This window comes from Harpia harpyja, chromosome 12, assembly GCF_026419915.1.
Source record: "Harpia harpyja isolate bHarHar1 chromosome 12, bHarHar1 primary haplotype, whole genome shotgun sequence".
NCBI classification, from domain to species: Eukaryota; Metazoa; Chordata; class Aves; order Accipitriformes; family Accipitridae; genus Harpia; species Harpia harpyja.
The window spans coordinates 7324988-7347051 of NC_068951.1; the positions used below are offsets into that span (position 1 = coordinate 7324988).

The window sequence follows — 22064 nt, forward strand, 5'->3', positions numbered from 1 at the left end:
GACGCCTTCCAGGAGGAGATGTTTCGCCTGGGCATCAAAATCCCCGACAGGTCGGTGCTCTCCCCGCTGCCTCCCTCTCCCTCCACGATGCTCCGGCCGGTCCCCTCCCGCCTTCCCGGGTTCCAGTGTGGGGTGTCCCCCCCAGCCCCGGGGCTGAGCGCTTCCCGGCTCCCACAGGGATGCTGCCTGGGAGGAGGACGGGGCCTTCGCTGACCATTACTAGCAGACTAGCTCCTGTGACAGACGCAGGGCTGTGACCCAGGGAGGGAAGGAGTGTGGCATGGGATTGTTGTGCTCATCCTCTCCCTGTCCCTTGCAGTGCCCCCCGTTGCAGGCAACACATAATCCAGCCCCCCAGCACAGGGACCCTCGCACAGTGCCCCGGCTCCCGGCACTTTGGCTGAGGAAAAAGAGGCCGGGATCCTCGAAGGACACCCCGACAGCCAACTGCCCTCTGAGCCCGTGTCCAACAAACGTGCCGATCTTCCATAATAAAAGGTTTTTTCATATTTTCCCTAGTGTTGTGGTTTCAGCCCAGCCGGTAACAAAGCACCACGGAGCTGCTCGCTCACTCCTCCTCCCTGGCCCCGGTGGGATGAGGAGAAAGTATAAAGAAAAGCTTGTGGGTCAAGACAAGGACAGGGAGGGATCACTCACCAGTTACGGTCACGGGCAAAAGACAGGCTCATCTCGGGGAAGAAACAAAATCAATGTAATTTACTACAAATCAAATCAAAACAAGGATACTGAGAAGTAAAACCATGCCTTAGAACACCTTCCCCCCACGCCTCGCTCCTTCCCAGCTCAAGTCCACTCCCGAATTCTCTACATTACCCCCTCCAGTGGTGCAGGGGGATGGGGAATGGGGGTTGGGGTCAGTTCATCACACGTTGTCTCTGCCGCTCCTTCCTCCTCAGGGGGAGCACTCCTCACTCGTCCCCTGCTCCAGCGTGGGGTCCCTCGCACGGGAGACAGTCCTCGACAAACTTCTCCAACGTGAGTCCTTCCCTCGGGCTGCAGTCCTTCACGAACTGCTCCAGCGCGGGTCCTTTCTGCAGGCTGCAGTCCTTCAGGCACAGACTGCTCCAGCGCGGGCTTTCCCGTGGAGTCCCGGCCGTCTTGGGGGCATCCCCCTGCTCTGGCGTGGGCTCGTCTCTCTCCGGGCTGCAGGCGGACATCTGCTCCCCCGCTCCCCTCCATGGGCTGGGGGGGACAGCCTGCCGTCTCACCGGGGCTGCAGGGGCATCCCCTCCTCCGGCGCACCTCCTTCCCCTCCTTCCTCACTGACCTCAGTATCTGCACAGGGCTTTCTGTCACATTCCGCTCCCCTCTCTGCTGCAGGTTCCCCTTCTTAAATCTATTATCCCAGAGGAGCTACTGCCATCACTGATGGGCTCAGCCGTGACCAGCGGCGGGTCCGACTTGGAGCTGGGGAAGCTTCTGGCAGCTTCTCACAGGAGCCACCCCTGCAGCCCCTCCCTCCCACCAAAACCCCACCACACAAACCCAGAACACCTTGTCTTAGCAAAATATATTTATTTTAACTTAAATAAGTTAAATAAAATAAACTTTCCCGCTGAAGGCGGCTGCAGTTCAAGTACGCTCCCGCGTGCCTGGGGCTGGAAGCCCAGCCCGCCGGGGGCAGCAGCAGGGGCACGGTGGGTGGCAGCGTGGAAGGGTCAGTTCTTCAGGGCCTGGAAGTGCTTCAGGTGCGCCCGCACCCAGGGCGCCTGGGGGTCCACGCACAGCTCCTTCTTCTTCTTGGTGACCAGGCTGCCGGGAGAAAACCCGCGTCGGTCGGGGCGCTCGGCCGGGGCCGCGGGGTGCCCGCGCTGGGTCCCGCCGGCAGCGCCCCGGCCGCGTCCCCGGCCGCGTCCCCGTCCCCCTCCCGGCCACCCTCGGGGCGCTGCCCCGGCCGTCGCAGCCCGAGCCCCCGGCGGGGCGGCGGTGGGCACTCACATCACTCCCGGCTGGGTGCAGCTGCTGCTGGTGACGTAGACGGAGGCGACGAGGCCGCGCGGGACGGGGCGTTGCTGGTAGCTGAAGCAGCAGGTGGTGGGGACGCCGTCTGCGAGGGCAGAGACGGGCAGACGGCCCCGGTGAGACCCCGGGCCAGAGCGCGGGCTCCGGCCCCACCGGCGCTCGGGGCTCCTTCCCCAGGGATGCGCCATCTCCCCCGGCCCCCCGTGTGTCGCGTTCCCCGGCGGCGGCCCCCCGGGACAGCCCGACCCCAAGCCCCAGCCCCAGCGTTGGCGGTGGTCTCCCGCTCCCAGCCCTCCCCGGAGCCGCGAGGCTCCCCGCTGACGGGGATGGGGCTCTCCGGCAGCTCCCGCGGAGCGACGGCACACCCCGCCCCGGGCAGGACGCGGCGATGCCGGACTCACCGAGATGGGCCTCGGACGGGGAGCGGGCGGCCACGAGGAGGAGAGCGACCAGGGCGGCTGCGGGGACCTTCATGGTGCTGCGGGGGCCGAGGGGTTCGCGAGTGGGGCTGGGGCTGGAGCTGGAGCTGGAGCTGGAGCTGGGGGGGCTGCTGGGCTCTCCTCTGCACGATGCTCGGCCCCTGCAGCGCTGCCCTCCTTTTATCCCCGGCCGCTGGGCGGGCGCAGGATTTCAAGGGAACAAAAACGAGCGCATCATAACGGGGAAATTATGTCAGGATCGCCCAGCTTTGCTGAGCCGGAGAAGGCAAGGAAACCGCAGAAGGGGAAGTGCCGGCCGTGGGGCTGCGACTTTCAGATTCCATCTGGGTGCCCGGCGGGGACCGGCCAGAGCCCAAGCCCCCACGACACCGACCCTGCCGCTGCTGCGAGGAGCCCACCGGCCTCGAGCCAGGCTGGGGCGCGAAGCTCCGTGGCCAGAGCCCCGATGGCAATGCCAAGCAGGCGGCCGTGAAGCACCACCAGCAAGCTCCAGGCGGGGATTTGCCTTCCCACAACCCCAGGAGCATCGCCGTGTCGGGGGGCTGCGGAGCTGCTCTGCGGACGGACGGCCCAGCCCAGCTCAGATGCCATGGCACGGACACCCCCAGAAAACCACTGCCAGGAGTCAAATCCCAGCTTAGCCCCAGTTTTGCCACAAATACCACTTCTCGCCCTGCTCCACTGGTCACAGCAGGCATACGGAGTTAGCTCCGACACTCTGTGGCCAGAGCCCTCATGGGAACCAGGCAGATGAAGGCTGCTCCAGCCTCCTTGTGCCCCCCTGGAAATCTGCCCCAAAACAGCTGCGTTTTCAAATTCTTGTTTTTAAGGAAATTATTGACATGAGTGACAGGCCTGTTTTGGCCCAATTTCCTCTGTTTGCCAACACCATTGCTGCCACAGTGGGTGGACAGGATCTAGAGGCTGTGCAAGGATTTTGCCCATGAGACGAGGTAATTCCCAGGGAACTGGAGCCCTCCCGGCATGAGCAGGGCCACCCCCACGGGTGCCCATCTCCGGTGTCTGGCCGGGGCTGAAGGACAGTGCTAAACCTCCAGGTACCTCTCCTTCTGCAGCCACCCCTGTTTAACCCCTTGATCCGTCTGGGAAAAAAACCAAACTAACCCCCAACCCCCCCTAAAACTCCCCAAACCCAATCTTTCTCCCATTGCCAGCCTGCTCCTGCCTTTATCCCTGCCTCAATCTGCATCCCACCGGGCGGGCAGCTGTCTAGGGCATCCTTAAAATCCACGCCTGGGCAGGGGCTGCTTCATCTTGGTGGGGAGCTGAGGGGTTCAGCCTCAGCCCTTTGGGTTTCCCTGCCCTCCCAGGGGCTTCCAGGACTATTCCTGGGTCCCCGCGGGGATGCTGAGCCCTGATGTGACCCCTCTTTTCTCCCACAGGATTTATATCGTCTCACTCCAGCTGTAGGTCAGCACGAGATATTTTATTAAACCCATCGAGGGATGTAGTGTGAAGTGGGCAGCGGCGTGGGAGGGAATGGAGCCAGCTCCATAACTTATCGAGACAAGAACGTACAGATAATTGAGGGATGCAAATAAATAGAGCTTATATGGAAGGCAGCTTCACGTGGAGGTGCTGGTCAACTTCTTCTGCAGGTACTGCTGGAACCAGCTCTGCTCCAGGTCCACGCAGATCTTCCTCCCATTCTGCAGCTCCACGCTAGTGGGGAGAGGGGGGCTGCGTTAGCTGGGGGGGTGCGGGATCCGGCCGTGCCCTGGGAATCCCCTGCCAGCCTGGGGATGCCTGCAGCATCCTGCCCCCTGCATCCTCCCAAAGTGCTGATTTTTAGCAATCTCTGAAACCTCGGCTTCCTTCCCATTTTTCTGGCTGGCAGCTGAAATGGGGGATTTTGGGGCTATTTGGGATAAAGTGTCAAGGAGGGGGGGGGTGCATCTGCAAAGAGCCAGGGCAGGGCACCCCCACCCATGGCACCCTTTGGGGGTGGCTCGTTTTGAGGGATCCCCAAAGGCAGAACAACTGGCAGGGAAGGTGGGCGGGCGAGGGTGAGGAGCGGGATGCCGGGGAGGAAGGCTGGATGGGGGCCAGGTGTACTCACCGCACGGCCTTGCGGGAGCAGTGGGAAGGCGTCTTCTGGTAGCGCTTGATGGAGGAGGCAGGGATTTTCTGCCAGAAGAACATCTTCTGGTAGCAGCACACGCTGTAGGAACTGCGGACTGAGAGGAGGCAAGAGGGCTTGGTGCTTTCCCATGCCTGGCACGAGAGGTGTGGGTGCTGCCCCGAGGGGTGTGGGTGCTCCTGTGGGGACTCTCCTGCCCCCCCCCCCCAAGAGGGGCCCCCTTGTGCATTCCCAGCAGTGTTGCTTTGCTCCAGGGTAGGAGCCCCCCATTTCCCTGCCCATGGGGGTTATTACTGAGCTCACCAGCCAGGGTACCGAGGCTGAAGCCATCCCCAAGCCTATTTTTGCTCCTTTGGAACAGGACTGGGACAGCCCTGTGCTCGAGCAGCTGGTGATGCCCCTCAGCCCCCTGGTGATGCCCCTCAGCTCCCCAAACCCACAGCAGAAACAGGAGTTGAAGCTCTTGTCCCCCTCCCCAACCCCCTAAAACCCCATCAGCGGAGGAGCCGGGGCCGGCGCTGCGGCAGTGATGGGGAAAGGCTCGGCATCAGTACTTACAGGAGACACCCTGGCTTCCAGTCCAGATTGCCGCCAGCAGCAGGGTGAGCAGGGCCAAGGAGAAGACCTTCATGTCCAACCCAGGGCTTGGTCAGTGCCAACAGCCAGCAGCTCTTACTGACTCGAGGCCACCAAGAGCTAGCTGACTCTCCTGCCTGCACCTCGGCGTGATATACCTGCTGGCCAGGCTTTCCATGACAGCTTGGGACTCTCCCCGGGGAAAGAACCGCCCGGAGATATTGATAAAGGGCAAGTGGTGAATGGAAATTCCTTCTCCTGGCCCCTCCAGCCCCTGCGGTACCTGAGGGCTGCTGGAAAGTGTGGCTAGCAGCCGGCAGCTCTGCACCACTGGTGATGCACTGGGGCTGGCAGTCTATTTTGGGTTTGGTTGTTGCCGCCAGCAAACCACACAGGATGATGCTCACACTTGCCAAAGCCCGGGGCGAGTTTATTTTCAAAAACCACCCATTGTCAGCTGCGATGCCTCTCTTGCAATTTTGCACAGGGGTGAGTGGCTCGGCGGTGGTCGGGCTCGCCCCAGCCCACCCTGAGACCCATCACTGGCTGCCCATTGCAGTGGCTGTGCCCATGACGGTGCCGGTCACAGCGGCAGTGCCCATCACATCTCCTCCTCGCATCCGCAGAGTGTGGGCTGTCGGTGGGGCCCGACCAGGCACCCCCAAGGGGCAGCTCTGACTGAATTTGGGCCAGGGGTCTCCACTCGTTAGGATGGCTGACGAGGAGCGTGGGAAGCCCCCTGCTCACGGGCTGTGCCTGCCTCTTGCCCCTCTCACTGGTGGCTTTCCCCAAAGCCCGCATGGACATGGTTTGGGTTCATGCACCCCCTTGGACCCCCCCACAGAGACATGGTTGGGGCTTCGGCTCTTCCCAGCTCCTGACTGACCCCAGCACTTACAGATGTGGTTTAACACCCGGGTAGGAAAGCTGGCAGCAGGATCAGCCCCCTCCCCAGACACTTGCACAGACAGATGTTTGCATGCGTGAGATCACGTTTAATTCCTTTCAGTGTCTCGTACAAAAAATAGCCGTGGAGCTGCTCCCCCTTAACCCCTCTGCTGCTGTCAGGCCGGCGAGTGCAGCCTCACCAGCACGCTGCTGCTGCCTGTGAGGGGTACAGACAGCTGCCTGCATGCAAAGCAGGGCTGAAAGCATGGGGGCTGGCAGTGGGTCTGGACCCCAGCACCCCACGGGGTCGGCACACCCCATCCCGGTGGGATGCCGGGAATGGCAAAGGCCCTTTGCCTTCGGGGAGGTGGTGAGGGTCATCACAGCGTGATGGGGAGGATGTCCCCGATGAGCTGCTATATCCAAATGTGGTGTCCCTGCAGCCACCTCTGCGAAGGCATCACCTTCGCGGTGTCCCATTCCCCGTGGAGAGGACTCCCCGTGCTGCCTCCAGCCGCTTTGCTAGCTGGGGATGGAGAAGGAGCTGACTTGGAAGCTCTTCTGGTACTTCCTCACCCAGGCCCTGCTTGCCTGGGTGCAGATCTCCTTCCCGCTCCTCACCCTGAAGCTGGGGCAGAGAAAAGACGGAGTTAGCAGGGTGGCGGTACGGGGACACCAGTGCTGAGTTTCCGAGGGTCTCGGAGGCACGGACGATCAGGATTGGACCCACCAAAGCAAGGCACGGGGTCTGGCAGGGTCTAGAGGGGCTTTATCCCCAGGGCTGGGTTTAGGGTACTCACATCACAGCCTCGTGTGGGCACTCAGGGCTGGTGGGGTAGCAGGCGACGACGTTGTCTCTCTTGATCCTTCTCGTCTGGAATTTGAAGCAGCACTTGTCTGGCATGGCTGGGGCTCCTGGGGGGACAGTGCAAGCTTGGTTTAGCCTGGAGACCCCCACCTCCCATCTCAGCCCTCCCGCCATGGGCACGGCGGCTCTTTGCGGGGAGCCCCCTTGCACCCCATGCGGGAAGCAAATCCATCCCCACGCCCTGGGGGCTGTCCCTGTCCCCCAGCCCCTTGGGACGTAGCGGGTGGCAGTGCTCACTCTGAGCCAGGCTCTGGCAGCACAGCGCGGCGAGGAGGAGGAGGGCGCAGACCACCCCGGCTGTCTTCGCCATGCTGGGCTGTGGGAGGACTGCTCAGCGGTGCCGGGGCAGAGCTGCCGTCTGCTGGGGTCAGGGCCGCCGGGCTGCTTTTATGGGGGAGAAGCGGGGCTGGCTTCCCCCAGGGCCAGCAGTTACGTGGGGGCAGGGGGAGGACCTGGTCCCCTGCCACGTCCCAAAGCACAGAGGGTGAACAATACTCATCCCCTCCCAGCACAGCCCTGGGAAGGGAGAAACCTGCTCCCGGGCTGTGCTTTTGGCCCCTGATGGACTTGGGATTTTTCCTGAGCTCCTGCCTCCAGCGTTAGGGCTGGTGGTTGCTCCCAAAGTTTGGCTCCGCACCCCCATCCCTGGGGCAGGCTGCATGCCCCATGGCAGGAGCCCCAGGGTGGGCGAGAGGGTCGGGGCATCTCCCTTGGGTGGGATCAGGACAGGGCTCAGCACCCTGCAGGGTCCCCAGCAGCGGCACACGCTCCCGACAGTCCATGTCCTCCCCCTGCACCCCAAAGTTTTGCATCCTATCGTTTTGCATTCCAGCCCAGGGGACAAGCAGCCACATACCTCCTCCCCCCTAAATAAAAAGCCATAGAGAAACAGCTTCTGTTTGGCTGTACCAGGCACGTACACGGCTCTGTGCTAGTTTTAGGGGTGTTTGGGGCCTGTCAGGGCCAGGAAAGGCTGGGCAGGTGGCTCCGCTTCCCCCCCCCCCCCGGCACCGAAGCAGCAGCTCATGTTCTTGGCCGTGCTGAGCTGGGAAAGGCAGGGGCCAGTTTGGGGCTTCCCCGGTGGATTTTGCCAGGCCACAGCTGCCCAAAAAGCCCCCTCTGCCCCCAGCCCCAGCAAATCCCGGGATTCATCCCAGCTGCCTGCAGCTGGCGGATGGTGGGAAGCGGTGGGGAGATGCAGACGTGCATCCCCGCCAGCCCGGCTGTGTGGGCAGCCACATCCTGCCACGCAGGGCTGGGGACGCCGGTGGCACCCTGTCGGCATTTTGGCCACCCCGGGCTGCAGTGCAGCCCTGCCATGGAGACCCAGCTGGGGAGGGCATGGGGTGCTGGTCCAGGCAGGGACCTGCCCCGATGGGAACTGGGGTCACGTCCACGGTGGGACCGCACGTGTCCCTCCGTTTGCTCTTCTCCAAAGCCATTTCCCAGAAATCAGCCTCAATTTTTTGGGCCGCGCGTGCTGGGTAACAGCTGGGCGCAGCAAGCGGGGCTGGGCGATGCCCCAGGGCTGGCGGGTGCGGACAAGGGGGGGTTCATGTTTCCGTGCCTGGCTGGCAGAGCAGAGCACCTTCCCGTCATCACCCCAACTCCCATTTAATCTCTCCTTGGGGAGACTCTGGGGAGCGGAGGAAAGCGGATCGCTCTGATCCCAATCCAGTGCAGCTGCCTGGCTTGCTTTTCCCTTCCTGGATCCATCCTTTCCCTCTTATCCTCCTTCTTACCCCCACGCAGTGAGGAGCTCCTGGCCCAGCCGGGGTAAATGTAGCCTCCTAAGGGTAAAAATATTCCCTGCAATAAGAAAATGAAACAGAAGCGCAAGGAAAACAAAAGAGAGTTATTGGATGGGGAAAGGCCCCTTTTAAAGACTCCCATGCAAAATACTGGGATACATCAGGCTGGGGAATTCCGTGGATGACGTTCCCAACACCTGCAGCATCCCTCCAACCTAAGCCCCGGCACTGGTGTCTGCCCCGTGGAGCGAGCGGACCCTGCAGATGGGGTATTTTGGAGCACGGGGGATTTTCAGCCCTGGTTGGTCCCCTGGAGCTGGCAGCCCCTGAGCACCGCAAGGTCCCTGGGGCTCGCCTGTATCTCAGGAGGAATATTCCCCTTCCCCTCCCCACATCGGCCAGGACGGGGCTTTACTGGGTTGTACAGACCTGGGACCGGAGCCAGGGATGTCCATGGGAGCTCAAAGGGGCCAGAGGCACAACCAGGTGCTCCTGTGGCTCTTGATGAATTTAGGAGAAACTAGTCTTCACCCTACAGGTCATCAGCCCTCCCACGTTTGATGCAGAGAAGGGCACGGTACATGGGCAGACCCACTGCTGTGATGAGCAGATCCAGTCTCTGCTCTGGGGTGGCCCTGCACATCCCCCAGTCCCGCATGCTGTCTGGGCTGAAAAACACCCTTTTCCTCCCTTTCTTCCCCTGTTTCATGGTGGGGGGTCCTTGCTAGCACTCAGAGCTCCGGCTCTGGGCTTGGCTGCAGAGTGTGGCAAGGAGCAGAGCTGCTGGCAACAGGCCACCAGCCTCCATCTCTGCCTGACACCTCTCCCAGGGCCGTGGCATGGGGTCCTGGGGTTCTGCCGGCCCCACCTTTTATCACCCTCCCTCGCTGGGAAATCCCATGGGTGGGAAAATCCCACCGAGAAATATGGGGGATACAGGTGGGGGACCCAAGGAAATGTTGCTTCATCCCCCCATCCCTCCTGCCACCCCTGGCATGGTGGGAGTACTGGGGGCGGGAGAAGGGCCAGGGGAGTGGGAGGAGTGGGAGGTGTCGGCGCCTGCAAAACATATGGGACGGATCCTGCTCCTGCTGCCAAGAAGCGCAGGGGAAGGTGGCAAATCTGGGGGCTGGCAGAGGCATATGGGACCCTGCTGGGGGCTGAGCTCTCATTGCTCCCTCCAGTAAATTTGCAGGGGCTCCAAATCTTCCACTGCTGGGCAGGATGAGGATGTCCCGATCCCACCGGCCCCCGGGGGACAGCAGTGGATGCTGTGGCCCCGGCCACCCCATGGCTGACCCATGCGAGCATTGCTCCCCAAGGCTTCTCTGCATCCCTGAACAGAAAGCGCAAGCAGCTCCCGGGGAAACCACCACCTCCACTGGGAGCGTGTGGGTGCTTCATCACCTTCTGTGCTCAGAACCAGCCCCAGCCTCGTCTCACAGAGTGAGTGCTGCATTGCTGGGGCTGCCAGAGAGAGCTGCCGGGCACACCGGGGTGCCGGCTCAGTGGCACAGCCCCCCTTGGAAATGCTGCTAGCCCCTGGGTGAGAGTTGCTTTTCCAGCCATGTATGCAGATGCTTTATTGATGCTGCGGCACTTCTCATTTCAGCTGATCGATAACCCCGGGGGAGGAAGATCTAAGTGCAGCGCCCGCAGGACGGGACGGCTGCTGCAGCCGGGGCAGCCAAAGTCATGAATGTGATCAAAGCAGCTTTCCCAGGTCAGGTCTGTTTTCTATAAGGGATTTGTTTGATTTATTCTTCTCCCTTTTAAATCTCTGTCTCGGTAGGATCAGCTTTTCCATTACCTGGCTGGGGCTGACGGCGAGATAACCACTAAATGCACATCCTGCGCGTGCTTGTTTCCTTTTTTAAGGTCCTTGCCCAGCCCCGGCCACCCGGGACTTCCCCAGGTGCTTGCAGAGATGGTTTATATTGAGATGCGTCCACCCTCGCCTGTCCCCAGAAAGAGGTGGCTCATAGTCATCCCCTGGCTGCCACCCACATCCCTGAGGAGCCTGCCTGGCTCCTGCCCAGATGCCACCACCTTCCCCCAAAAGCAGTGTTTTTTTTTTTTTTTTATCCAAGGCTGGAAAACCCAGAGGGGATCTGCATCTTACCCTGCAGATGCTCACTGGGATGGGAGTGGGTGTGTGGCCGCCCGGGCACTGCCCAGTACCAAGGAGATGGGCCCATCTCCTGCTGTTGGAAGATGCAATCACATAGAAATAAGATGGAACAGATGCCACCATCCTTGTCCAGGGGAGATTTCACAAGGAAAGTCATGGCCAAGCCCCGATTTCAAACATGTTAATCATGTGGGAGCAATGGTGAACACGCCGCAGGCGTTGCTGGAAGAAGCTGCAGCTGCATCACCATGCTCAGACCAGCCCGTCTCGCTCTCACTCGCCTAACCTGGGCATGGGGAAAGGCTGGTAGTGATGCTCCCCAGCTGTGGGAACCGGGAACCCAGCGAAACGAATAGCATCATGTGGCTTTCATGTAGATCTTTGGGGTTTTGGAACCCTCTCTTGATTCTGGAGTCTGTGCTCTGCTCCTGGCTGGCGGCTGTGCCGGGGCAGCCCCCCTGCCTTTCCCGGCTGCCAGTGCCAAGCAGTGGGATGTGGGTCGCCCTATGTCCCCATAACAGGGAAAGCAGTCCCAAAGGGAAAGGTTTTCAACCCAGAGCTGTGGGTGGGGGGCTCAGGGCACCTGTGGCAGAGCTGATTCCAAAGACGAAAAGCTTTCCTCCGGGATGATGGTCCCTCTCCCCATCACCTGGGGAAAGGGGCTTTGCGGTACCCACGTTGTGCCGTTCGGGCAGCTCGTTCCTTGGTGTTTCATTCTGTCCCAGCTGTCCCAGGCTGAACTCTCCCCCGTCCCCGGTGTGCCCCGCCGTGTGCTGCCTGACTCATTTCCCGTGTCCTCTGGCCCCCAGCATCCTGGCTGCCTCCGCACAGGGACGGCCCTGGCTGAAAAGCTGATTTCACACCAAACTCCTCTGCTTGAGATTACGATCAGGGCTGGGCTGCTCGAGTTGAGTGATCTCTTCTCCCCACCCGCCCCGCTCCCCAAACTTGGCCTTTGAAAACCCAGAGTTTAAAACTAAGATAAACCCAAAGCACTATCTGCCTCCTTATCTGCACCCTGATTTCTGCAGGTTGCACATGCCTCACAATTTCCCAGCAACCCAAAAGGCGAGAAGCAGCATTTAATGGTGGAAAAAGAAAGAAGAAATACCAAAAGAACAAGTAAGATGCTCATAAAATCCTCTGCACCTAGGAGCTGGGGTCAAAAATAATAAAAAAAATCACACTAGGGACGTGCTGGCTCTCTGGATCTTCTCCAGGACAAGACCCAAGGCTGGGCAGCACTGGCAGGATGTGGGGAGGCAGCGATGGGCAATGGAGATCAGCATCACTGCGATGTGGGGGGCTCTGCTGCACCGCCCCGAATCCCCCCGTGACCCGGCCTTGGGTTCCTGTGGTGTTTTTCCCCCGGCTGTGGCTATCAGCAGCTACGATCTGCTTTTGCAGCATTAGTGACTGTTAGTTTTCACACATATTTTCTGAAACCACCTGCCCAGGGAGGAAAAGACACCCAGCGGAAGATGAATACATTTGTCCCGGGACCACGCCGGGGTATTTTCCTTGTGCATCCTTTCCCTGGCACCACTCTGAGCCGGGGGAGCTGGGACCAGCATGGCCATACAGCAGCCCCGGCATGGCCACCCTTTCCCCTTAGCATGAGTTGCTTTTGGAAATTTCCCTAAAATACTTTTGTGAATATTTCCCAGGTCAGCCGTGGGAAAGCCCTTCCTCCCCACTGTCCCTCTGAGTCTGCTGTGAGGAAAATTAGAAGTGAGAAGCATTGGATGTGGCAGCATGGATGGGGATGGGCACCAGCTGTGCGGGGCTGGGTCCCACTGGCCCTTGGTGGTTTTGGGACCCTGGGGCTCACTCAGGGCTCATGGCAGTGGCTGGACCACAAGCCAGGTGAGGTGCTGGCCCATGGGAGCCCTTTGGTCCCACTGGATGGCTGCCCTGGCAGTGCCAGGCTGGGCGGAGGAGGGGAGAGCAGAGTTTGGGGTGCCAGCTTGGGGCACAGCAGCAGTGGAGGGGTTTCTGCATCCCTCCAAGCCTTGGCTGATGTTTTTCCTCCATTTGGCACAAGATGTCAGTGCTGCCCAAGGAACAGCTGCCAGTGCCATCCCCCCTCATGGCCTGGCCGGGCCATGGTGCTCCTTCTCCATCGCCTTGGGGTCCCCAGCCTGGGGTGCTACCCGGGTGCTCCCGGGGCCCGGACATGGTCCCCCCGCCGGCAGGGACCCACCGGGGCTTCTCCCGACCGATGGAGATGCACCGAGAGCAGCAGGTCTCAGCCAGCCCCACGGCCTCAGGTTCTTCTCCTTTGGAGACACCACGAGGCTCTCAGACACCCCCGGCCCCATGGGAATCATCTGGAGAGAAATCCAGGAGCCTGGAAGAGGAAGCAGGGAGAGAATCAGCCCCATCCCCACATCCCGTGGCACTGCCATCACTGCCGCTGGCCGTCCTCTCCTTCCCTGTGTTGTGCAGGGGATGGAAAGCAGCTCTCCCAGGGCTGGCATCCCTCAGGGGGAGATGAGATGCTCCATGCTGGGAAAAAAAACATACGAAAGGGGATACAGAGGGAAAAGAAGCTGGCAATGAAAGAATTGAAACTCTCTACCAGCCATATGTGGAAAGGGGGGGAAAAAACCCTCAAAAGAGTGTTGACAAGTCTGGAGGCTTCTGGGACCTTGGGTGACCAGAAAAATAACACATCAAAGACCTCACGTTTGCCTGAAGACAGATAAAAACTCTAAGCCAAAATGTTCTATGAATATTTAACTACCATCAATATTTAATTAGCAGATAGAAAGAGATTAAGAGCAAAGGGATCCATCCTCTGCATGTGCTCCAGCCCTGCTCCGTGGGCACGTGGGGGCTTGCAGCGGTGGTGGTGGGGGGCATGGCGCTGCCTGCAGCTGGGCTTGGCCCCGAGATCAGGGCACAGGGACCCTGAAGGAAGGGAAGGAGCCCCCCAAAAGGAAAGGATCTGCTTTCCTAGCCCCCCACTGCGGGGCTGGGTGAGAGCGGGGAGGGATAACTCATGCCAGACCTGGGTGCTGTGTCTCTGAAACAGCTACCCCCCAAAAAAATATCTGCAAAAAAGTCTTTTCAGTGATTCAGGATGTTCCAAAAAAGAGCATCTTTACCCCCCCTGCCCCGGCTCCGGTGAATTGGCTGCTGAGGCTGGCAAACAGAGCTGGAGAGCTTCTGCAGAGAGGGGGTCAGGAACTGAGCTTTCCCAGGGGATGTGCAGGGTTGATCTGGGGGGGGGGGCTTTCAGGGAGTGCAGTGCTGCTGGGGGCTGCCCAGCCTGGGGTGCCCTGCAGGGTCAGGGCACAGGGGCTGGCCCTGGGGCGGGGGGGATGCTGGTGGTGACTTGTCCCCCTGCCCTGGGTTCCTCCACCTTGTGGTCCGTGCTCACTCTCCTTTGGGCTTGAAATCCCCTCCTGCCCCAGTGCCTGTGAAACTCTCTGCCTCTTGGCCACAGCCAGTGGGGCAGAAAGGTGCCAGCCTGTCCCTCAAGCTGCCCCCCAAGCTGCCCTCCCCTGCCCACGCTGCTCGGCTGCGTGCTAATGCTTCGCCCTCGGTGTCTAAACCATATGCTCCGGAGTGTCTAATCCACTATTAATCCCTAATGACTAATCCTTTTAAGTGACAGCAATGGCTGGGGGATGGCGGGGGGGGGGGGGAGGGCATGGGCACTCCATGTGCCACTGTGGTCCCCTCCTAGACCGTGTCCCCTGTGTTGGGGGACATCGCAGCAGCCCCCGGCCTCCAGCCCAACCCTTCGTGGGAGGCTCGTCCTGGGTCACCACGGTCCCTGACACTGGGGTGGGCGCTGGGAGAGGGTGGAGGATGAGGAGGGCTCGCCTTGGCCAGCCCTGGGGCTGGGGGGGGAGAGCTGGGGGGGGGTCCCACCACAGCTCAGCCCTGGGCTTTGGGCCCCCCTCTCCCATGTTTCGAGGTTAGTTATTTCCCTCTCTGGGAGCTGCCTTAGCTGGGGAGGGACTGGAGAGGGCAGTAAAAGCCAAGCCGTGATGGATTTTCCAGGCAGGACCAGGGAGCTGCGGGACAGGCACATAGGCAGCACTTTTGCAGTCCCCAAAATGCCCCAGAAGCTCTTCCCAGCCCTTTCCTAGCCAAACTATTGCTTGTGGAAGCGAAGCACTTCGTGGGTGCAACCGTGAGGGTGTCTGGATCTGGGCATTTGGTCTGGACCAGCTCTCGGAGGTGAGGATGTGGGGCTGGGGGCTGGGGTTGGGATGGTGCCGGGGACCCCCCGCACTGCCTCGACCCCTCTCTCCATCCCAGTGCTGGTCCCTACAGCCCATGCCAGCCGGCCGGTGAGCCATGGTGCCACGTCCTCTTGCAGCCAGGGTCATCCTGGTGGCTTCACTCTCCCAGCCGGGGTTTTGTGGCCAACCTGGTCCTCGAGCATCTCCTGAGCCATGGATGCTGTGAAATGGGGGGGGGGGGGGTATTTCATGCCTGCTGATGGCTGCTGGCAGCGTGCAGCCAGCAAACCACTTCACCAGGTGCTTTCCCACCAGCTGGGGAGGGGTTTTGTTTTCCCCTCCTGTTTTTGATGTATTTGAAGCAAAAGCCCTTGGTGTCTTTTCTCCCCACTGCAGCAGTCTGGGCAGAGCTGGAGCCCTGGCCGAGCAGTGGGAGCCAGTGGGGCTGGGAGCAGGCACAGGGGGTCCCCACCCTCCATATCCCCCAATGTGGCAGAGCCCAAGGGACACCTGGAAAATAAAACCAACCTCCCAAAGCCCAGCCTGGTGTCCTTAATCCCCAACAAAGCCAAGCCCAGCTGGCGCGGGACCTGACACCCCTGTGTACCCTGCAGCAGTATTGTCACCCCGCGGCGGTCCCTGGCCCCAGGAGGACCGGGATTATACCAGATCACTCATGTATAAAATTGTTCCTCGTCCGGCTAGGAGCCCATCGGCAGGGGAAGCCGTGATGGGCTCCACTCGCCGCCTCGGCACGGAGACCTGCCGGGCCCCGTGCCACGCGGCGATGCGGCGGCGGCGGCTGCAGTTTCCATATCTGGGCCATTCACCACTCGAGACTTTTAGCGCCCGGAGCAACGGCATGTACTGCTGATGAGTTCTTTCTGCTCCAGTAATTACAGTGAGGAATTTGTCAGAACGAGCTTTCTAAAACCTTCTTGTCTTGTTCTGATTTTACCTGGAGTGTAAAAAGTCATTAGTACGGTAAAACGGAGGCTCTGCTAAGCCAGCAAGCCATCCAGATAACGCAGTTTACATCCACTACACACTCAATATGCACCAAAAAAAAAAGAAAAAAGGGAAACAAAAGAATTGCTGGCTTTCTATTTTACCCAGATGGAGTTTTCCATGATTGAAGTTAGCAGGATGAGAAGGCAAGCAGAGAAGGTGGCAGGCCCATGGGCTGGGCACGGCAAGATGTGCCGGCTGCTGACACCTTGTCTTCCCCCTGGCATCTGTGTCTCTGGCTGACGAGGTGCGGAGCTCCCCGGCCACCGGTCCCCTCTGGGATGGGCCAGCCCTGCTATTTGGGGCAATTTGGGTTTCACCCACAACCCCTCTTTCAGGAGCTTCTCTCCCTGCAAATGCAAGCGCAGGTTCGTCAGGTACACGCGTCGTGGTTTGGAGAGGCTCCTGCCAGCCCAAGCCACAGCCCGTGATGGGGCCGTGCTGTCCCCGTACAAAAAAGCCCGTGGAAAACTCACCCAGACGATGCCCCAGTTGTCCCCGGGGCTGCTGTGAGCATCCCTCTGTGAGGCATTGAGCCCAGGGTGGGGAAAACCTCTCCTGATCCCATCATGGCCTGAAAATAGCATCGTTTGTGGTTTCAAAGCCTCCCAGTCCCTTCAGGCTCCGGTTTCAGGGATATTAGCAGATGTCAGGGAGTGTCTGGGGAACTCAGGCTTGAAATGAGCCAGGAAAAAAATCATGTCAATAGGGAAAAAAAGGAGCTGATGTCAGGAGAAGTTGCGAAGCGGGTGTCAGCACCCTCCCCGCTATTTTCGGCAGGGAGCCGCAGCCCCGGTTTGCCGGCAGTGTGAGTGGGGCTCTGCCTGCAGAGGGTCACCAAGCCTGCTGGGGGGGGAGATGGATGGGTGTGATAAGACCTGGGTCTTTTTTTTTAAACTTTCCAGCCAAAAAATAATTGAAATTTAGCAAAATGTATAATGTGGCCAAGAGGATTTCACTTACTGACCTCTCCTCGATCTCCCTCTGGGCCATGATGCCGGCTGGGTACCACATCCATCCCTGATGCTGCTTCATCACTGTTCTGCCTGAAACCCGGCAGAAACTCCCACCCTCTGTGGCCTTCAGGGCTTTTTAATAGGGAGGTTTAAAAAAAAGAGACGCTTCTATCTTGGGCTCTAATCAAAGCATTTTGGTTTGGATTTATTAAATGATAACTTTTTGGGGGCTGAAAGGAAACCCTTTGGTGGGGGCTGCTTGGATTTCAGGGTATTTCCAGCATCTCTGAAGGCCACTTCAAAGAGAAGAAATGATTGCAAGGCAGAGCATCTCTCTCTGCAGATGCAAACCCCAAACCTTCAGATTTCTTCCCTTCTTATTTACTTTCATGAGCACCTTGGCAAAGTTCAATCAAGTTTGGAAATGTTTTTGGTGTCACCAGATCTGTCTTTCAGGCCCAGAAATCCTGGGGAATGGGAGAACATTTCATCCCCAGTGTTATCTCCCGGAGGCACAGTGACTCCCAGGTGCCAGGCAGGTATTTTGGTGCTTAGATGGGTATCTGGGGAACGGTGTTTATAAACTGGGCAGCAGATTAATCCCTGTGCACAACAAAGCTCAGCTTCTGCTTTTCCCCTTCCTTTTCCTCCCTTGAGCTATTTTGGGGTGCAAAGACCCATTTTTCCCTTTGCTGCACCCTGACTCTGCACACCTGAAGGGTCCTGGTGTGGAATTTGCAGCACATCTGATTAATATTAATTATTCCCTCTTATTAACAATGTGAGACCCCATATCTGTGCACCCCAGAAAGGCTGCCTGCTTTGTGCTCTGTTCCCGGGGTAAATGGCAGGTGAATAAGATTAGGAGCTGTGAGAGTGCACCGTCTAAGAGCTTTAACCGGCAGTTCCCAGAAATGGTGGGGAAATAATTCAATATTATTTATGTGATGCTGCTATGTTGGAGCCAGGCTTGGACCATGGATCCCTGAGGCACAAGGAGCCGCCCATGACACACAAAAGGGGGTCCTTGTTTCCACCCCTCACCACGATTAGGCTCCGAAACAGGGTGTCAGAAGAATTAAAGGGATAGATCTGGGAGAACAGTGGTGATGGGAAGGGTCTGGGTGCTTCGCTTTCCTCCCCAGGCTCCCCTTCCACCACTCCTGGGTGTCCCCAGCTAGATGTGGGTGTCCCCAAATGGCACCTGCAAATCTCCCTACCACCAAGTCTGTCACCCTGTGGTGGTGGCGGGGCTGTGGAGGCGATTCGGGGTGTTTGGGGTGCCAGTAAAGCTGCCTTTGGTTCCAGTGCTGGAAAAGAACAGCGCTTATCTGGCTACTATTTTTATGTTGCTGAAAAACCGGCAGTTTTGGGTTGGCAGAGGGAAACGAAAAACCGGTTCAAGGTCAAGCTCCAGTGGCTTTGGCCAAAAAACCAGAAAAATAACCCCATCTGGGTGATTCAAAGCATCCAACCTCGAGGTCCCAGAGGGGGATTTTCTTTCGTCTCTTTGCCCAAACCCAGAGCCAGAAGCCGGCTGCAGTCACGGAGAAGCGTGTGGCCGGGGGACCCTGCCGCCCCACGCTCACTGCTCTCTGTGGCTCTGGCTCAGCCCTTGCCTGATTTTTCTGCCCCTTTTTCTAGCCCCATCCCCAGTTTCCAGCATTTTGGCTATTGCCCCACTCTGCAGTGCTGCCCTTGACCCTCCTCTCCTCCCCTCCATCACAAGGATGAGGAGGGTCCGAGGATGCTGCAGGATGGAGCATCCCTCGAGGACAGCTGGAGGGCTGATCAGAGATGTTGATTTAATGTGAGCGCTGCAGTTTACTCACTAAAAGAGGTACAAATATCACCTGTCAAGCACGTAACCTGGGATTTGGTCAAGAGGAAAGAGAATTCAATTATTTGTCAGAGTATATTCCCCATCGCTTGCAGCAGCTGGCGAGGGCAGGGTCCAAAAGCTGCCCTGGTGGGATGCACCCATCCTGTCCCTGTGCCACCCAAACATGTGCCCGCTCCTCAGGGACATGTGTCTTTACCAGTGCATCCCCCTCCACTGAAGCAGTGGTTTTACTGGGCTGGGCCAGGATTTCTTCGCGTCCCCATCCCCTGCCCAGACCCTTCGGCATCCCTGAATAAAGCGCTGGTGATGGGAGAAGGGAGTTAAAGTGGCTGGAAAATGCTTTTAACAAGCCTTAAAGCCACTTTGCATCCTCACATTGTTTCCAGTAATAAAGTCAGGTTATTACAAAAATCTATTACCATCAAAAGCCGCTGATAAACCTCCAATCCATCCGCTGTGAGGTTTAATATTCCTCCTGGAGAGCTTTCCCTTTTCTGTGGCACCGGGCCCTTATCTGCCATCACCCACCTGGGCGGGCTGCACCACAATCAGATTGGGTTTGCTATTTGTGGGGGGCGGGTGTGTTTGATTTCTAATCTGCAGGATTTTGGTTTGGGCGTGCTGGAGCTGTTGGATCCCGCTGGGATGTAAAGGACCCACGGGGGGGCGGGGGGGCAGGTGGGGAGACCTGGGTCATGCCATGGTGCTCAAAGGTGTGACTTGGGACCCCCCCAAAAAAACCCCCACATTAAATATGGTGATTTTATTAATAGCAAAATTATCTGCCAGCGGCTGAAGTGCAGAGCCCCAGCGTGTCATGCACCAGGGTTCAAGGGCTGTTGCAAAGAGCAGCAGCTTTTGGGGGGGGGCACGCTGCACCCCTGAGGTGGGTTGGTGGCAGAGCGATGGAAAATGGGTTTTTTTCTCAAGTTTCTGGCAGTTTTAGAAAGGGGAGAGGAGAAATTTGCTTTGGGATGGTTGGAAACTACTGCTTCTCCCCCCTCCCCAAATTATGGTCAGATGGAAATGTGGAGGAATAGGGAAATTAATGAGGAATAAGGAAATTAATAAGGAATAAGGAACGGGGAATAAGGATTAAGGAATAAAGAATAAGGAATAAGGCATAAAGCATAAGGCCTAAGGAAATAAGGAATAAGGACTAGGACAGGGTCCATTCCTGGCCCCAGCCTCCGATCCCAGCCCCATGGACCAAGACCACCCTTCTGCCGCAGACCCTGAACAGAAAAGCATCCTCCCTGTAGCCAGGTTTTGGGGCTGCTCACGCAGGGGTTGCTGCCTGAGCTGCCGCTCACTTCCCGCCTGGGTAAGCGGGAGTCCGGGATGGAGACTTAAGTGACAAATTGCCTGCTTTTTAGTGGGATTAAAAATAGACAGCAGGCTCCTGGGATGGCACTAACGGTCTGGCAGATCTGGCTTGTGGTCAGGCTGATAACGCCGGCGCCGGCATGTTTTCCAGATAGCTCTGGGGAGGCGGATGGGGAGACAGCGAGCCCCACGGTCCCGGGGGAAGCAGGGCTTACTGCGGCGGGAAGGCAAACCTTGGGCCCAGGACCAGCATCGATCAGGGACCGCCGTTAATTGCTATTAGAGACACAGGGCCTTGGGGGGCTGCTTGCCCAGCTTGGGCTGGGCTGGTCCCAGTCTGAGGAGGCTCTAGCCCATAAGGAGGATGGGGGCTGGCAGAGCTGGTCGGGTCCCTTCCGCTCTCGCTGGGCTCCACTGTGGAGGTGGGAAGGATTTTACTCTGGTTTACCCAGGACCGGCACATCCGTAGGGACCAGGACTCAAATCACAGCTCTGCACTGGGGAGAGGCTCGTTTTGGAGTGCCTCTGCTTGTTTTGGGGTCCCTCTGCTCAGCTGCAGCCCTTGCTGGTGCCCAGGGGTCTCAGAGGCATATAACTAAGAGCGGGTAGTGCAAGGGGGGTGTAATTAATTAAGATCACTAATGGACAGAGCAGGGCTGGGCAGGTGCTCACACTCCCACCAGCCCAGGTTTTCCCATGGGAATCACCCCACCGGGGAGCATCCCTGCCTCCCCCTGCCCTGGGAGGGCTGTTTCGGGCCAGCCCTGGCACTGAGCATCTCTCGCGTGGTCTTGCCAGCTTCTGGTGGGGGAATATAAATCTTTCAAGGCTGCAAATGTCTTTTTTTTTTTTTTTTCTATTCTGGGTGAAGAAAATGGATTTTTTTGCAACTCGCTTCAATGTCACTGGTATGGAGAGATGGGAGCGGATGCTGTTTGTGCACTGCAGACCCCTCCCTGCGCAGCCAAGCAGAAACTCGCTGCCTTCCCTTGCCTTCCCTTTGCATATTTTTATTTTTCTCACCGCCTGGTTCTTTTGGGAGAGTTTTGTGTGTGCCAGGACAATGCCTGATGATATGGAAAGGGACTTGTGCAGCTGGGGTGCCATGGCATCCCACAGGCCAATCCGGGGTCCCCCTGTGCTGCAGCCTACGGGCACCCTTCAGAGGATGAGCACAGCTTTCCCGAGGGCTGAGATGTGCGCTAAAAGGATGCCGTGATGGTAAAATTAAATCACCCGCTCGCAGAGCTGGGGATGGGGCCGAAACCCTGGGAGATGCCAGGGGAAGAGCAGAGGGAAGCCTGCAAAGGGGGTTTAGCCCCTCTTGCCATCATCCATGCTCCGAGGCGTGGGGGAACTCGGGCTTCCACCCTCTGAGAGGATGGGGAAGCACTTTCCCATGGGAACAAACAGCCTGGTTGCTTGGGGGGTGTCTCTGGAGGGACAAGTTGGTCAGGGCAGTTTGTAACAACACCCAGTGATTTATGGGGTCCTGGCTCTCACGAAACTCTAAATCAGTGCTGTTTCCCCAAAATTCACCTTCAGGCAGGGCTGGGACCAGGGCTGGGAGGAATGAGAGGGGAAGCAGGAGAGGGGGAAGCCCCAGTGGGGAGGCTGACTGGTGGGGGGCTGTGGTGGGACCCCCAGCCAAGCTCCCTGACCTGTGGGATGCAGTGGCAGGGTGCAGCCCCATCTTTGCTGCCCTTTCATGGCCTTCTGGAAATGACCCAAAATGCAAAACCATTTTGACCTGTGCACAGGGGCGAGCTAGGGCAAGGTGAAGGGAGGTGACAAAGGACACCCTGTAAGTCGGTGGCAGGGGCTCAGCCCTTTTGCCCACCTCTTGCAGAGCCCTCAAAGGCCGTTTGACTTTGCAAAGTACAGTCGCAGGCTGGGGAAATGCAGCCTGGACCCTGGCAGCCCCTGGGCGAATGGGGGACCCTCGCCCTCCACACCCAGCTCTGGGAGAGGAAGATGAGGCTGAGGAAGGATGC

At 58.8% G+C, this 22064-nt stretch overlaps 3 protein-coding genes across 3 annotated transcripts in view; all 3 read right to left on the minus strand.

Annotated features, from left to right (window-relative positions):
• Positions 1–1514: 1514 nt before the first annotated feature.
• LOC128149263 (C-C motif chemokine 3-like) overlaps positions 1515–22064 on the minus strand; it is a 169938-nt gene continuing 149388 nt past the window's right edge. The window contains exons 2-4 of the mRNA XM_052804251.1: positions 2385–2538; positions 1960–2068; positions 1515–1773 (exon numbers count right to left, since the gene is read on the minus strand). Of these exons, the coding sequence (XP_052660211.1) occupies positions 1680–1773; positions 1960–2068; positions 2385–2457 (276 nt within the window). The 5' untranslated portion in view covers positions 2458–2538 and the 3' untranslated portion in view covers positions 1515–1679. The remainder of the gene's footprint in view (positions 1774–1959; positions 2069–2384; positions 2539–22064) is intronic.
• Positions 3874–5980, minus strand: LOC128149262 (regakine-1-like). Its single transcript, XM_052804250.1, has 3 exons — positions 5083–5980; positions 4504–4621; positions 3874–4106 (listed from the first exon to the last, which is right to left on the minus strand). Exons 1-3 carry the CDS (start codon positions 5153–5155, stop codon positions 4010–4012), a joined length of 288 nt encoding a protein of 95 aa, XP_052660210.1. The 5' UTR covers positions 5156–5980; the 3' UTR covers positions 3874–4009.
• On the minus strand, positions 6075–7219 carry LOC128149261 (C-C motif chemokine 13-like). Its single transcript, XM_052804249.1, has 3 exons — positions 7094–7219; positions 6789–6903; positions 6075–6616 (listed from the first exon to the last, which is right to left on the minus strand). The coding sequence occupies exons 1-3, from the start codon at positions 7164–7166 to the stop codon at positions 6511–6513; spliced, it is 294 nt and encodes a 97-aa protein (XP_052660209.1). The 5' UTR covers positions 7167–7219; the 3' UTR covers positions 6075–6510.